Genomic DNA, 17691 nt, shown 5'->3' with positions numbered 1-17691 from the left:
AAACACCTATGTCAGGATGCTGTTTATCGACTATAGCTCAGCATGTAATACCATCATTCCCAAGATCCTGATTGAGAAGTTGCAGAACCTGGGCCTCTTTACCTCTCTCTGCAGCTGGATCCTCGACTTCCTAACCGGAAGACCACAATCTGTGCGGATTGGTGATAACATCTCCTCCTTGCTGACAATCAACACTGGTGCACCTCAAGGGTGGTGTGCTTATCCCACTGCTCTACTCTCTATATACCCATGACTGTGTGGCTAGGCTTTGCTCAAATACCATCTATAAATTTGCTGATGATACAACTATTGTTGGTAGAATCTCAGGTGACGAGAGGGCATACAGGAGTGAGATATGCTAACTAGTGGAATGGGTGCCACAGCAACAACCTGGCACTCAACATCAGTAAGACAAAGCTGATTGTGGACTTCCAGAAGGGTAAGACGAAGGAACATATACCAATTCTCATAGAGGGATCAGAAGTGGAGAGAGTGAGCAGTTTCAAGTTCCTGGGTGTCAAGATCTCTGAGGATCTAACCTGGTTCCAACATATCGATGCCGTTATAAAGAAGGCAAGACAGCTGTTATACTTATTAGGAGTTGAAGAGATTTGGTATGTCAGCAAATACACGCAAAAACTTCTATAGATATACCATTGAGAGCATTCTGACAGGCTGCATCACTATCTGGTATGGGGGGAGAGGGGCTACGCATTGGATCGAAAGAAGCTGCAGAGGATTGTAAATCTAGTCAGCTCCATCTTGGGTACTAGCCTACAAGGTACTCAGGACATCTTCAGGAAGCGGTGTCTTAGAAAGACAGCATCCATCATTAAGGATCTCCATCATCCAGGGCATGCCCTTTTCTATTGAATGAGTATTGAATGTGTGCAAGCTCAAATTCCATGCGCAACTGAAATATAACAATTATCAAACATCTGAGATGTCTACTGGCTCTGCAAAAGACGACCATACTCTTCCTATACAAACACATTGTGCTTTGCTGGTAGACAGTGGTGACAAGGCTCCTGAGTTTGCATGATACCTGTAGTCTTGACAACAGTGACGGCTACACAGAACAGTATCATTTATTTGAGCACCAATCCAAGACCTCATTACAGCCTCATCTACACTTATTCATACAGCTGTGTAGATCACACCTTTTGTTCACTCTGGTGAATCAAATACTAAACAGTGTGGCACAGCAGACAGCATCGCTGCTTCACAGCTCAGGGACTCAGGTTCAATCGTGAACTTTTGTATGGAGTCTGCACCTTCTGCTTGTGACTGTGCAGTCACCTCTAGGTGCTCCAGTTTCTTTCCACATCCCATTAGTGCAAAGGTTGATAGGCTGATTGGCCACTGTGAATTGCCTCCACTGTGCCAGTAATAGGATGTGGGGAGAGCTGATGGTAATGCTGGGGGGAATAAAATGGGTTAGTACAGGAGACATTGTGTAAACTAATGGGCCATTGTAAATTACTTGTATTGATGGATGGTAGGAGAATCGGGGGGTGTTCTTGAGATTGTGAAAGAGATTAGGTTACAGGGAGATGAGCAGGGAAGTGGGACTGGTATGAGAACCAGTCTATTGTCACGATGAGGCCACACTCAGATTGGAGGAACAACACCTTATATTCCATCTGGGTAGCTTCCAACCTGATGGCATGAACACCAATATCTCAAACTTCTAGTAATGCCTCCTCCTCCCTTCAACATTCCCATCCTCTTTTCCCTCTCTCACCTTTTCTCCTTGCCTGCCCATCACCTCCCTCTGGTACTCCAACCCCCTTTTCTTTCTTCCATGGCCTTCTGTCCTCTCCCATTAGATTCCCCCTTCTTCAGCCCTGTATCTCTTTCACCAATCAACTTCCCAGCTCTTTATTTCACCCCTGCCCCTCCCAGTTTCACCTATCACCATGTGTTTCTCCCTCCCCTCCCCCCCACCTTTTAAATCTACTCCTCATCTTTTTTTTCTCCAGTCCTGATGAAGGGTCTCAGCCTGAAACGTTGACTGTACTCTTTTCCTCAGAAGCTGCCTGGCCTGCTGAGTTCCCCCAGCATTTTGTGTGTGTTGCTTAGATTTCCAGCATCTGCAGATTTTCTCTTGTAAGAGACTTAATGGGTCGAAAAGTCTTCTTCTTTGTCGTAAGGAAATGTGAAAATATCATTAAACACTCCAAATGCAACAGCTTAAGGAAAGTAAGTTGATATTCTAGTGCTACAATTTTCTAGAAACTGAATCAAAAACTTGAAGGCCTGGGGCGATGCCCAAACGAGGACAATAAAACAAAGAAGCAAAATTAATAGTTGTTAATTAGTTCATCCACTACCTTGAGATGTGCTGCTCGCTTGAAGGCTTTGTTGCAGATGTTGCATATGTGGACTCTTTCCTCTCCATGGGCTTCTCGGCAATGTCGACGGAGCATGGATCCAGAGGAGAAGCCTTGACTACAATTGGGACAGTGATTTATCTGGCCTTCATCATCTGTCTGGCTGTCCTCTGTAAGACTTACTGCTGTCTCATTTACCTAAGTCGAGAAGGTACAAAAACATCTCGTTAATGGTCAAGAACTGCAGTTCTGACAAGGTTCACAAAGCACAAATAGCATGCAATTTCCTCAGGTTTCCATGTTTGCACTGTTACTGATAACTCCAGTTATTTGTCACTGAGGAATAAACCCAAAGGAATGTTTTTAGCAGAACAGAGGGGAGAAACTGGTATTTATTGGTCTAATGCTGCAGAGGCCAACAGCAACAAGTTACTATCTTCCTGAAAGAAATCAGTGACTTGAACTGAGATACAGAGAAAACTTGTGTTTCTGTGCTTTCAAAAATCATTCCCTGCAAAACTACAATTTGGAGGTAAAAAGGAAAATAGAATGCCAAATTTACTGTAGCAGTTTTGCAGTGCAGGTAGACAAATGAAGTGAAAGGGATCAAAAAATTATCTTTTGCATATAAGAGAGGTCCACTAGAGAGGATAACACAACCACACTCTTGTAGAAATCATTCTTACTAGGATATTACCTGGGGACCCCGAGTAGGTCAGGTCTTTGTTCCCTGAAATGTAGGGGACTGGGGGTAACCTGATAGAGGTATGCAAGATCATGAGGAACATTGACAGGGTGAAGGCACATAGTATTTTTCCCTGGTAGAGAATGCTAAAAACAAGACAGCATTGGTTTTGGATCAGAGATAGCTTCTTTGTGTACACGGTACTACATATTTGGAATGAGCTGCCAGAGACAGTGGTTGAAGTAGGCACATTGGCAACATTAAAAAGCTATCAAGATAAGTACATGGATAGGAGAGGTTTAGAGGGCCTATGGGCCAAACATGGACAAATGGGACTAGTTCATCAGGCAACATGGTCAGCACGGATGAATTTTGCTGAAGTGCCCGTTTCCTTGCTACATATGACTTTATAATTCCAAATGCCCCTGTGGATTATGCTGAAAAACCTTTACAACATATAAAGAAAAGAATAGATATTGCGGTTTCTCAGCCCTTCTTCATCTTCAGAGGAAGCACATATTATTTTACAATGATTCAAAGCAAGTGCAGCAGATAGTCCCATAAACACTAAATTCGATGTTTTAGAGGGTATGACGCACTCAGAAAACTCACCCTTTTCTACTTTCATTAGCAATACTAGACCTAGTGTAACCACCTTAATTGGCAGATCTGGCCTTGGCTAAAGATCTAAAGATGTGAGGAACAAGTTCAGAAACAAACAACTTACAGAAACCCATAGTAAATGCTTCTTTTAAGAGCTCACCCACTGGATATGTGTTAAATGCCACTTCAAACTATTGCTTCACAGTTTTATGGTTGTTTCTCCCAGTGGGACCATATGTACATAAAAATATAATGCTACCACTCCACTATTGGGTGTAACTAAATGACCTGACCAATGTTGTTTACATTTATGCCGAACATTTTATTGGCAGTTTTTCTTAAATGTATGACTATTTTGACATTGTTCCATTCCAATAATTACATATTTCCCCCTCTTTATGAACAACTTTTTAAGAAACTTTTTACTGTCAAACCATATGAAAACATTAGACCGTAGGATATAGGAGCAGTATTAGGTCACTCAGTCTATTAAGCCTGCTCCATCATTTCATCATGGCTGATCCATTTTCCCTCTCTACCCCATTCCACTGCCTTTTCCCCATAACCTTTCATGCCCTAACTAATCAAGAACCTATCAACCTCCAACTTAAGTACACCCAATGATCTGGCCTCCACAACTGCCTTATGGCAACAAATTCCACTGATTATCCACCCTCCGGCTAAAGATATTCCTCCTCAAATCTATTCTATTCTATTCTGAAGCCATGTCACTATAGAAACATCCTCTCCACATCACTCTACTTAAACCTTTCAATATTTGACAAGTTTCAATGAGATTTCCCCCTCATTCTTCTAAATTCCAGCAAGTACAGGCCCAGAACTATCAAATGCTCCTTACACGATATCCCTTTCATTTCTGGGATTACTCTTGTGGACCCCATCTGAACCACCTCCCATGTCAGCACATCCTTTCTTAGATAAAGGGTCCAAAACTGCTCACAATACTCCAAGTGAGGCCTCACCAGTGCCTTATAAAGCCTTAGCATTACACTCTTGTTTTTATTTTCTAGTCCTCTCAAGACAAATGCTAATATTGGCTTTGACTTCCTCACCACTGACTGAACCCACAAGTTAACATTTAAGGAATCCTGCATGAGTTTGAAAGCTATTGCAGGTGGCACTGTAGTGTAGTGGTTAGCACAACACTTTGCAGTACAGGTTCAATTCCCACTGCTGCTTGTAAGGAGTTTGTACATTCTAGCTGTGACCACGTGGATTTCCTCCCACTGTCCAAAGATCAATTCGTCATCATAAATTGTCCCATGATCAGGTTAGGATTGAATTGGGAGATTGCTGGGAAGCATGGCTCGAAGGGCCAGAAGGGCCTACTTTGCATTGTATCTCAATAAATAACTGAAATCCCCTATGACTATTGAAACACTGTCCTTCTGACATGCCTTTTCTATCTCCCATTGTAATTTGTAGCCCATGTCTAGGCTACTGTTCAGAGGCCTGTATATAAATCCCATCAGAGTGGTTTTATTCTTGCAGTATATCTCTAGCCTCAAGGATTCAACATCTTCCAGTTCTACATCACCTCTAAGAATTCAATTTCATTTTTTTAAAACCAACAAATACACCACATTCCATCCTACCCATCTCTTTTCGAAACAACACGTTTCCTTGGACATTAAGCTCCCAACTATGATCTTCTTTCAGCCACAACTCAGCGATGCCCTCAACATCATACCTACCAGTTTTTAACAGCGCTACAAGATCATCTACCTTATTCTGTATACTGTGTGCATCCAATATAACACCTTCAGTCCTGCTTTCATCACCTTTTTGATTTTGCCCCCATGTTACACTGCAACACACCCCACTGCCTGCAATTTTGACCTTCCTGTCAGTCTCACAGCAGCCTGTTATATACCAACTGCCCCATCCTTCTACCAATTTAATTTAAATCCTCCCCAACAACTGCCTGCAAGGATATTGGTTCCCATGGATACAGGTGTAACCCGTCCCTTTTTTTACAGGTCATATCTTCCACAGAAGAGATCCTAATGATCCAGAAACCTGAGGTCCTGCCCCCTGCACCAGTTCCTCAGCCATGCACTCATCTGCCAAATCATCTTATTCTCATCCTCATTGGTGTGTGGCACAGGCAGCAATCCACAGATTACTACCCTGGAGGTTCTGCTTTTCAGCTTTCTACCCAACTCCCTCTATAACAGGTGGAGAACTGCTCTGTAACATACAGTCCACTTACTCAACCTCTGAATAAACTTAATCTTTAAGAAATGTAACCAATTGAAGTAGAGAATCAAACATGTGATATATTTTTTATTGATTGTAAGGGTATCAAAGCATTGGGTAGCAAAGTGAGCTTTAGATCAGACATTATTCTTCTGAATGATGCAACGTGAACTTACTCCTGTTGCAAACACCTATGTTCATGAAGCATCTTGATTGTATACAAAGTCAGCAACCTCCTCCCCTTCAGTAATGATTTACTTTTTGATGAATTGCTCCCCTTTTGCCTGCACCCTCTGGGTTTTCATGTTCTATAAAATGGTTATCACAGGTCTCATTTCTCCATTGCAGTCTATTCTCTTTATCATAACTCACCTTCCACAGAAGCTTGAAAATCCATATGACCAGACTCAAGAACAGCTTCTTGCCCACTGCAATTAAACTTCTGAACCAATCACCTCTCTCATACCGAGTGGCACTGGCATGTTCAGACTCCTAATACTACTTCCCTTGGTTATTCCATTATTGTCACTTTAGCATTGCTTTTTGCAGATTGACTACAATATTTGCACCATTTATTGTACTTGTACATGAGCATCACATGAGTAGGGAATTTCATTGCACCCTGGTGCATACAACAAATTAATCTGAAACTGATGTGACAAACCATCTCTATGGTTCAAATTATGATCATGGGGCTTGATTAGTTTCAGTGGAAGATACGTTCCACTGATGAGTTGGAACAAGGCAGCAGAACAGCAGAAGTTCCACATCTTTGCCCAGTCCTCTGCCAAATTCTCATCATTTAAAATATATTTATATCATTTATATACTTCACTTTCAACTAAAGAGCTCAGCTTCCCTTTCCATTTCTGCTTCCGATAACCACTCTGCCCTCATGCTTGCTTTCTAAAGGTCTGTTGCTATCTCACACTAAACGTGCTGTCGGTTTAAAAAGCTTGTGAAATATTAAGTGTGAAGTGGTTCATTTTGATAGGTCAAATATGATGGCAGAATATAGTATTAATGGTAAGATTCTTGGCAGTGTGGAGGATCAGAGGGATCTTGGGGTCCTAGTCCATAGGACGTTCAAAGCAGCTGCGCAGGTTGACTCTGTGGTTAAGAAGGCATACGGTGCATTGGCCTTCATCAATCGTGGAATTGAATTTAGGAGCCGAGAGGTAATGTTGCAGCTATATATGACCCTGGTCAGACTCCACTTGGAGTACCGTGCTCAGTTTTGGTTTCCTCACCACAGGAAGGATGTGGAAACCATAGAAAAGGTACAGAGGAAATTTACAATGATGTTGCCTGGAGTGGGGAGCATGCCTTATGGAAACAGGTTGAGTGAACTCTGCTTTTTCTCCTTGGAGCGACAGAGGATGAGAGGTGATCTGATAGAGGCGTATAAGATGATGAGAGGCATTGTTCGTGTGGATAGTCAGAGGCTTTTTCCCAGGGCTGAAATGGCTACCACAAAAGGACACAAGTTTAAGGTGCTGGGGAGTAGGTACAGAGGAGATGTCAGGGGTAAGTTTTTTTACTCAGAGTGGTGAGTGTGTGGAATGGGCTGCCGGCAATGGTGGTGGAGGCAGATACAATAGGGTCTTATAAGAGACTTAGAAAAATAGAGGGCTATAGGTAACCCCAGTAATTTCTAAGGTAGGGACATGTTCGACACAACTTTGTGGGCCAAAGGGCCTGTACTGTGCAGTAGGTTTTTCTATGTCTCTATTAAAAGCTTGGTTTTCCAAGACATACTGTTCCTTATAGCAATTTATTTTACAATTAGATTGTAAGTTACTTTAGCATGTAGGTTTGTCGCATCTGGAATTATTTCCAGGTAGCAGACGATTTCCTTCCACGCCGCTCTGACGTATTGGAAAATCGCATACTAGGCAAGTTACAGCAGTGGCTTGCCATTGCCTTCTGCCGGGTGAGTTTTGTTTTAAGAGATCACCTGCTGCAGAATAATTCATTCCAGGGTTAAAGGGCAAGCAGCAGTGCAACAAAACATACCAACTCACATTTGAATTTGATTAACGCGTTTAGTTTATATGAAGAAACTGAAGCGAGAATTCTATTTCCGAAAGCAGTGAGGGTAACAGGAAATTTAATTGAAGGGTTTGCATTTATGAGCAGAAACCGTTTCTATTGTGAGAAGGGTCAGTAACCAGAGGAAATAAATTTAGTTAATTCATAAAGGAGTCAGAATTGATATGAGAAATACCTTCAAGCAGTGGGTTATGATCTGAGTGTACTGAAAAAGTAATGGAGGCTGATCCAATTGCAACTTGTGCAAAGGTACTGTACACACTTAATAAAAGAAACTCCGGCAAGGCTACCAGGGAAGGATAGAAGAGGGCAGCGTTCCAGACTGGTTGCTTTGTCTAGCAGCCATCACAGACCTGCTGGATCAATGATCTTATGCTGTGCTGTATGATTCTGTCACTGTTCTGTACCTGGTATGAGGCAGCTTCCTCTTGTGTTCCAGTCGTGTCTTGTGGAGCCTGGCTCACAAGTATGACCTGTGGATGCGTTGATCCTGTTTGACCTGGCAAAGCTGAATCAGGAACCACTGTTGGAAATTGTTGCCCCTGTTTTCCAAGAAAAGAGTTGACTATGATAACAGACCTTATTGCACCAATTACAATGAAACATAAATACTTCCCTTGACTTTTCACAATTACGTTGCAGAAAGCATTTGTCGATTTGGCTTAGACGTTTCCAAACAGTTTAAAAATGCAACTTCAATTTTTTATTGTTAATAAGTTCTCAGTGGCCAGATGATTCAGTATAAAACAGCAAAATTAAAGAATCATAAATAAAATACTTTAAAGATAGTTTACTAGTATTCTAAAATACTCATAACAAATGTTACACAAAAAGTCCCTCCCAGGACAACTACCCTGTTACTCATTCTCTTAATAATTTTGTAAGTCACTACAGTGCCTTCAATGTATTAAAATTTATATTTTTTTCTTATAGTGTGTTTATGTTCTTCAGCTTTTAAAAAAAAAAATATTGGCTCACAAGTGCCTCAGTATTGGTGACACATTAAACCACAACTCAATTTTGAAATTCTCAGTCTTGTGCCACTAACTTAATCCTTCCAATCTCCGTAACTTCCTCCAAATCCAAGATCTTAGCTATTCCTGATACTTCAGCTGCCCTAGCCTCCATCTGCTCTTGTGACATAGTTGGCTCATGCAGTCTTATACTGGCTTGCCTACCACCAATTCCATTCCTCATCTGCATTGCTCTTTTATCTGTTTTGCTCTTAGCACTTTGGCTTTAGGGCACATACTGAAAATGTCGAAGAAATATGCAAAATAGACCATTTGGCCCATAGATTCTGCTCAGCCAAAGGGTGCTGTTGCAAGCTGATATTCCTAAGATAGGATTCATAGTAATACACAGTTCTCAGCCTAAAGATGTCATAAATGTCAATGCATCCAAAGGCAGACTCTAATGTTAATAGAAAACATTAATGACTGTATCTTTGTAAACGTTTAACTTATATTGACCTCCTTTTGTTTCAGCCTTACCTGAGCAGCTATGTTGAGCGTGACTGCATCTAGACCACCAGACAACATGCTCTGGGTGTCTGTTAGCGTAAGAGTAACATTGCCTTCCCTGCCCATGTTAGCAGGAGACATAACAAGGTTCTGAGTAGGGACAGTGGCTTGAGGGAGGGATGCAGTGAGTGAAGAGGGGGTCAAACTACTTGCAGTTGAATTCAGTCCTGTGAAAGATGTAAAACCAAGCCTTGAATCAGTTTCAGTATCTGTCAAGCAAAACAAAGTGATATAGCTTCATTCATTTATCTGAGCAGATTTAAGAGGCATAATGACAGGCAAAAATTATCCAACAGATTAATGCTGCTCACAGTTAGTTCCAACCAGACTCCTCAGAGGATCCACACATCCACAAATCAACACACAAAGTGGATCTGGTTTTTGCGAAGTAGTCTTTATAATTGGCCTTTCCTATTAACTTGTAAATGTAATTTTTGGATTTAAAGTATTAAATTGTTCTTAGTTTGGCACAGTTGTCCAATCAGTAGATACATGTCCAACATTACTCATCACTCTTCAACTGACAAAATAAGACATTCCTCTTTGGCAGCCTTAAATTATGTTTGCTGCAATTAAATCTCTCATGGTTGCAAGGTAAAATGCAAAGTTTTAAAGGACTGAAATTCTATTCCAGATACAAGAGTGCAATGCAGTATATATTTATTAAACATTGAAGTCAGCTGTGCAGATATGATGAAACATATAATCACAAACCCTAGCCTGCTCACTACGCACTTATTATCTCACCTGGCAGGCTGGCACTACTTGCACTAAGAGTGGCTCCCTGACTGAGAAGCTGGTCATTGCTGATGGTCAATGTAGCAGCATTAGGTTGGCTGTTCATTGATGTTCCTAATCGAATACCTCCATTTATTTCACCATTGCCGACATTGCTATGTTGCTGGATTATGTCTTGACCTGAGGAGTATAAGGAAAGAAAATGATTTGAAATTGTGAAAACTTTATGATTCCCTCAACCTACATACACAACAGTTATCTCCTCTATTCACTTAAAGCAGTGTCAATGACAGCCCTAAACTTTATAAAGATTTTAAAAGCCTCTCATCAAATATACTCGTTTCATTTTAGGCTGTTAAAACATTTCTGCAAGCACAGGTGAATCATAAATTGTTGCAATTAATACCTTTGTTACAAAATACTGAAAACAATTGTTTCAAGTGAGGACATTTAGTTGTCATGTCATAAATATGGAAAAATTTTGACATCCTTACTTCAATGACTTATGTAAATATAACTTTTTAAAAATTTATTCCACCTGTCAAAATGTTACCAAGCATATTTAGGAGCCTCACAGAAATTCATATAATTATTATCATGTATTCTTTGCTCCAAAATTATAGATTAATGCTTTCAGCATTAATATCATAAAAGTATATTGATCTACAGCACCAGTAGACCATGCAATCTATTAAACTTCACAAGTCTACCGCCACATCTTTTCATGAAACTTAACATCTTCTACACTTACCTATGTGACACATAACATAATTTCACATTCAGTTCCAAAATATCAATTGCAGATTCCAAAATTTATTCAGATTTACATATTCATTAATCCAGTTTAATAGCTCCTTCTGTTTTAGGTGAAAAGGCATGATTTGTGGTCGTTGCCAGATACAGATTACTAAATAAGATGAACGATCTTAATATTGTGCCTTTATACTTGTGAATTAGAGTAAAAATGGCACTTCCATTGAATGTTTCTCTCAGAGTTGGAAGGTTGTTCAATTTGCACTATTTTTCTTTAGATGTAAATAAAGAACTACACCTTGATAAGTGAACATTCAAATCAAATACTCCTCATAATAAACTATATACAAGGCTTAATACAACTTACTAGTTTCCAGAAGTTCTGCTCTATACAGTTTTCTTTCTCAGGTTAAGACAAAAAGATGAATCTATACTCAGTTTAAAAAATTAAAAAGGTTATCCTATTTTAATTAAATAGACATGTAATTGATAATAAAACAAAAGGCTACCTTTCAAACAATAATTATTTCTGTACAACTTCTGCTTTACTGAGACACTAACTGATGTGTGCATCTTGCCACTAACTCCACAAGGTTGGTGCCGCTGGTAGAGCTTGCAGCATCGTGGCTCCAGTGGCTCAGATTCAACCCTGATCTCCAGTTCTGTGTGGTTTTTGAACATTCTCCCCATGTCTGCATGGGTTTCCTCTGGATGCACTGGTTTCATCCCACATCCCAAAGCTGTCTAGGTTGGTAGATCAACTGGCTGCTGCAAATTGTCCCTAGTGGGGAGTTGAGTGGTTGAATTGGTGGAGAATGTGAAGGAAATAAATGGGTTATGGTAGAGATAGTGTAAAAATGGGTTCTTGATGGCTTGGCATGGAATCAATGGAGTGATGTGAACGTATCTGTTCTGTATTGATGCGTGACTCTAACATAGGGAGAGTGACACTAGTGTAGCAGCTAGCGCAGTGCAAACAGTAATATTAGGGTTCCATGCTGTCTGTATGGAATTTGTACAATCTCCCTGTGCCCCTGTGGAGTCCCCCTGCGTGCTGCCGTTTCCTCCCACATTCCAAAGATGTACAGTTAAGTTTAGTGTGCTAAGGGCAAATTATACTGCATCGGAAGCATGGTGATACTCGTGGGCTTTCCAGCACAATCCTGCCTGATTTGATTAGATCCAAATGATGCATTTCATTGTGTTTCAATGCACATGTGGCACATAAAGGTAATCTTTATCTTTCTTTATAATTTCTGCTTCTTTGTTTCTATGAATTACAGGTACTTAAATATTAACTTGCACTGACCACTGACAAGTGATTCACATAAAAGCAAAAGTACTGAAAGCCATTTAGCACACTTCAGATTACCTCTATCAAACCCTGGAAGTACATCCTTTCTCAACATTTCTCATTTGGTCACCCCTTAAATATACCAGATTTATTGGGTTCAATATTCTCCTGAGTACTGAGTTGCACATCTGGGAAAAGGACTCTTAAATTTATTTGCAACTATCTCACACACTGCTGGAGTAGTTTATGTTCCTGAGAATGGGCGACAGGGCAGGGAGGGGGAAGTTTTGTGGGGGAAGAAGGGCAGACAAGCATGAGAGAGTGAGATGTTGTACACGATAAATGACAGTTAATGTAGACTGTGCACCACTAATGAAAACCCCATCCATTTATAGTTTCAAAATGTGTTCCTACGTAGCTGATACAAACCTGATATTGTGAGTGTTATCTCCTGTGGGGCTCCAGTTTGATTGGGACATGTGACATTGGTAGTCTGTGCTAGCACCTGGCTGAGGTTGGAGTTATTAATTGTCAGTGCCATTTCGTGTTTACCAGTAGAACTTGGAGCAAGACCAGGGGATGTCAGAGACTGCGAGACATCCTGTGATCCTAAGAGATGTACGGAGAAAAAATTTTTTTTTAAAGTCAGTGTGCAGTTTTAGACAATGATTAGGACAAAACATTCTCAAAAATTAAACTTACATTAAATTTTAGAATACCATAAGAAGACAAGATATATCTAAAAGATGGATTTCTTTATTCAAATTGAACAGTTACATATTCAGATAATAATTATGATTTGTCTAACCGTACTACATTGCAATAGGAAACTTATCTTTGTTCCTTTTCGCACCTTGTGGCATGTCGGGTGTCATTTTTACCGTTTCGGCAGCATTTGACTGTATTTTACGAGGCTGAATTGCTAGCTTGATGCTTAACCCAGCACAGGTGGAAAGCGTGCAAGGAGCCGGCTGGATTCGAACTCAGGACCATTCACCTCAAAGTCCTGTGCTGATGTCACTACACCGCTGGCCGGCAAAATAGGAAACTTAGTCTTAAGCAAGTTCCCTCTAGCTCTGAATCCTAACACAAGGGCAACTATTCTTAATGCTAACATCATAGACATAATATATTTAATGACTTCAATATATATCAAACAGTTCAAACACAACAAATTAACTTTACTAACTTGTGATGTTAACAACCACTGCAGATAAATAGCAAAAGGGTCACTCAACAAGACAAATAGTTTTACAGTTATTAAGCAGCTCACATTAAGGCGGCTAGTACACTGATAAAGCTGGGAAACCTGTATTCCCACTCCTCCAAGTAAGCTTAAAAGACGTCAGTTTAACATCCCGTTCAATATTAATGAAGTACCATCCATAGTGCATCACCAAATGATGGACATGCTTAACCCTCTTGTGGAATCAAAAGACAAGAGCAGGACTGATAATAAATGTCTGCTTGGCCAAAAAGAGACTCTGCTTACTAGGAATTTGCATTGGAAACAGGTGGACAATGTTGAGGTGGGGTGGCTATGGTGGCATGTTGTCAGGGGGTAAGAATGTGCAGCAGGTCAGTTTCCCAAACTATATTTCAAAACATATATACACACACACACAAAAGAATAAACAGTGCAATACTTTTACCTTCATGATCATTACATTTAGTTGTGTTAACCATAACCATAGAACCATAGAACACTACAGCACAGTACAGGCTCTTCAGCCCTCCATGTTGTGCCGACCCATATAATCCTTAAAAAAAAGTACTAAACCCACACTACCCCATAACCCTCCATTTTTCTTTCATCCATGTGCTTGTCCAAGAGGCTCTTAAATACCCCTAATGTTTTAGCCTCCACCACTATCCCTGGTAAGTCATTCCAGGCACTCAGAACCCTCTGTGTAAAAAACTTACCCCTGATGTCTCCCCTAAACTTCCCTCCCTTAATTTTGTACATATGCCCTCTGGCATTTGCTATTGGTGCCCTGGGAAACAGGAACCGACTATCCACCCTATCTATGCCTCTCATAATCTTGTAGACCTCTATTAAGTCCTCTCTCATTCTTCTACGCTCCAAAGAGAAAAGTCCCAGCTCTGCTAACCTTGCTTCATATGACTTGTTCTCCAAACCAGGCAACATCCTGGTAAATCTCCTCTGCACCCTCTCCATAGCTTCCACATCCTTCCTATAATGAGGTGACCAGAAATGAACACAATACTCTAAGTGCGGTCTCACCAGAGATTTGTAGAGTTGCAACATGAGCTCTCTACTCTTGAACTCAATCCCCCTGTTTATGAAGCCTAGCATCCCATAGGCCTTCTTAACTACCCTATCAACTTGTGCAGCGACCTTGAGGGATGTATGGATTTTAACCCCAAGGTCCCTTTGTTCATCCACACTCTTAAGTAACTGACCATTAATCCTGTAGTCAGTCTTCTGGTTTGTCCTTCCAAAATGCATCACCTCACACTTGTCCGGATTGAACTCCATCTGCCATTTTTCTGCCCAACTCTGCAGCCTGTCTATATCCTCTTGTAACCTTCGACAACCTACAGCTCCATCCACAACTCCTCCGATCTTCGTGTAACTTACAGATGTATCATCTGTAAACTTACTCACCCATCCTTCCGCCTCTACATCCAGGTCATTTATAAAAATCAGAAATAGCAGGGGTCCCAGGACAGATCCCTGCGTCACTCCACTAGTTACCGACCTCCAGGTAGAATACTTTCCTTCCACAACTACCCTCTGCTTTCTTTCTTATTTTATTTTAACTTATTTTATCTTAAACTACAGTACTATTGCCACTCTTGTGGCCTCCTGTGATGATATACCCAATTCATTATTTGAGGGACTTCCCCACCTGAATTTGCCTCCCAGTGTGGTAGTGGAAGAAGCCAAGACTGTGATACTTGTCCACAGAACCTTTGTGTTGGTTGTAACATGTGTCCTTCAGCACATTCTCCAGCAGAATGGAATGTGCCATTCGGCGGCATTCCCTTATGGATATGTCACCTTGCTGGAAAACCAATGAGCTTTGGGTTTTCTTGTCAGTGAACCATTGTGGAAAATCAGTCCTGGTACCTCAACCTGATCTGGAGAGCACTGCTCTTAAAGAAAAGTAATTGAACCCTTTTTCCATTCATATTTAGGTGAGTACAATCAATCAGGGCTAATGCACAATATCTGACTTTTTACAGCTTCAGCCCAAGTCAGATCACCCAGCTACGGTATTTTATGAATATAAGCCCAAATGATGCAAAGGTATTGGAGTTCTGATCAGCAATACAAACAGAACTGCTGTACAATGTCACGTATCTAATATTTAAGGTTTACTATATTCTCCCAGGATAAATTTCTATTCTCCTGAAGAACAAAACACTACCTACTGCCGGAGTAAAATCATCATGTAAGACAATGTGGGCATACACACAATTTCAGACGTCATTAAACCTCAAGCCTCTTCTGCTGTTCTGTTAGACAATGTCGATCTGGAGCTCTCCACGTATCACAAACTTAAGTTCAGCATAAGTGCTTTGAATGCACATTGAGCAGACAAAGGGAAATAATGAGAGCCCCAGTTCAAGTTATCTAATCATATTGATAATTATACCTCTCCTATTAAACATGAGAGCACCAACATCTCATTTTATATCATATACTTCAATTATCTGCCACATACTTCTTGTGCACAGCCACTGATCTTGACATTAGCTTAAAAATAGGGACTCATTTTCTGGATGCTTGGGTAGCTAGTCGTAAAAGGGGTATCTCCCTTTCTAGAACATGTCCTGTGGTCTTCCTTCTAACTAAGTCATGGATGCACAGTCAAGTGACATGTCAAACAGATGTGCACAAACACTTTGATCCAATTAAATATGAAACTGTATCTTTACAATCCAAAGTACACATCTCATAGTGTGCAATTAAAAATACACCAATATACCATGTTAATACATCTCTTTAAAAATAAATGCTAATTTTTAAGTACAGAATAGGAGAAGCTGGATGCAGATCTGCTTAAGAGTTTATCAGGTGACTGACTAAGACTAATCAAGATGAAAATTGGCAATGGTAATAAAACAACATCAAAACCATGCAAATTGTGGCTTTTTCCTGCCCCGACTTTTAATGCACTTGTTAATAAGCCTTATTGAACATATCCTTGATCTTGCTCTGCTAGTCAATAAGATGATCTTCTTTTGGCTTCATCTTCACCTTCCTATTTGCTCTCCTCCTTTTTTCTCTGGGCTTATTGTCCTTCTCTACATTTTACAACCCACATTTTTTCCTAGCAAAACACACAAAATGCTGGGGGAACTCAGCAGGTCAGGCAGTATCTATGGAAAAGAGAGAACAGTTAATGTTTCAGCAAATTCTGAAGGGTCTTGGCCTGAAATGTCAACTGTTTACTCTTTTCCAGAGATGCTGCCCGACCTGCTGAGCTCCTCCAGCATTTTGTGCGTTGCTCTGGATTTCCAGCATCTGCAGATTCTCTCACATTTTTTCCCCAGGTTCTTTTGTTTAAATTCTCACTTTCTAACTGCTTCCATTCATTTATTGATCAGCTAATAGCCTTTAGCAAGGTTTTTGACAAGGTCTACTATGGGAGTCTGGTCAAACGCTTAGCATTCAGGAATGCAGTAGTGAATTTGAATTCGACATTGGCTTCGCGCAGGAGCTAGAGAGTGGCAGTAGATGGCTGCCTTTCTGCCTGGACGCCTGCCACAGGGATTGGCTTCCGGGTCTGTTGCTGTATGTCATCAATGATCTAGATGATATGGCCATCTGGATCAGCAAATTTGCGGATGATACCAAGATTGGGAGAGCAATGAACAGCAAGGAAAGCTATCAAAGCTTGCAGCTGGATCTGGATCAGCTGAACAAATTGGCTGAAAAACTGCAAACTGAATTTAATGCAGACAAGTGTGAGGTGTAACACTTTGGGTGGACAAACCAGAGTAGGACTTACACAGTGAGTGGTAGGGCACTGAGGAGTGTGGTAGAACAGAGGAATCGAGAAGGACACATCCATAATTCCTTGAAAGTGACGTCACATGTAAAGTCTTAAAGAGAGCTTTTGATACATTGGCCTTTATAAATCAGAGTACTGAGCACAAGAGTTGGGATGTTTATGTTGAAGTTGTTTCAGACAATGGTGAGACCAAACTTAGAGTACTGTGTGTAGTCCACCTACCTACAGGAAATATAATTGGAAAAAGTTACAGAGAAGATTTACAAGGATGCCGTCAGGAACTGATGACCTGAGTTATAGGGTAAGGTTGAATAGGCTCAGATTTTATACCCTGAAGTGAAAGAGAATGAGGGGCTTTTTAAACAGATATACAAAATTATGACTATAGATAGGGTCAATGCAAGCTAGCTTTTCTGCTGAGGCTAGGCACGGGGGAATCTTCTTCACTCAGAGGTTGGTGCACATATAGAACGAACTGCCAGAGGAAGTGGTGGATGCGGGTTCA

At 40.7% G+C, this 17691-nt stretch overlaps 1 protein-coding gene across 4 annotated transcripts in view; it reads right to left on the bottom strand.

The window, feature by feature from the left end:
• The window catches only part of LOC140730323 (zinc finger protein 236-like), a 161454-nt gene that overhangs the window by 5468 nt on the left and 138295 nt on the right, over positions 1-17691 (bottom strand). For 3 of the 4 annotated variants that reach the window (XM_073050576.1, XM_073050604.1, XM_073050596.1), the window contains 5 exons: positions 12631-12810; positions 10164-10334; positions 9387-9625; positions 8301-8435; positions 2334-2531 (listed from right to left, as the gene is read on the bottom strand). In XM_073050576.1, the coding sequence (XP_072906677.1) occupies positions 2334-2531; positions 8301-8435; positions 9387-9625; positions 10164-10334; positions 12631-12810 (923 nt within the window). The remainder of the gene's footprint in view (positions 1-2333; positions 2532-8300; positions 8436-9386; positions 9626-10163; positions 10335-12630; positions 12811-17691) is intronic. The other variant, XM_073050586.1, reaches the window with a different exon arrangement.

The sequence above is a fragment of the Hemitrygon akajei genome, chromosome 1, assembly GCF_048418815.1.
Source record: "Hemitrygon akajei chromosome 1, sHemAka1.3, whole genome shotgun sequence".
NCBI classification, from domain to species: Eukaryota; Metazoa; Chordata; class Chondrichthyes; order Myliobatiformes; family Dasyatidae; genus Hemitrygon; species Hemitrygon akajei.
This window is presented reverse-complemented; position numbering and strand designations above follow the sequence as displayed.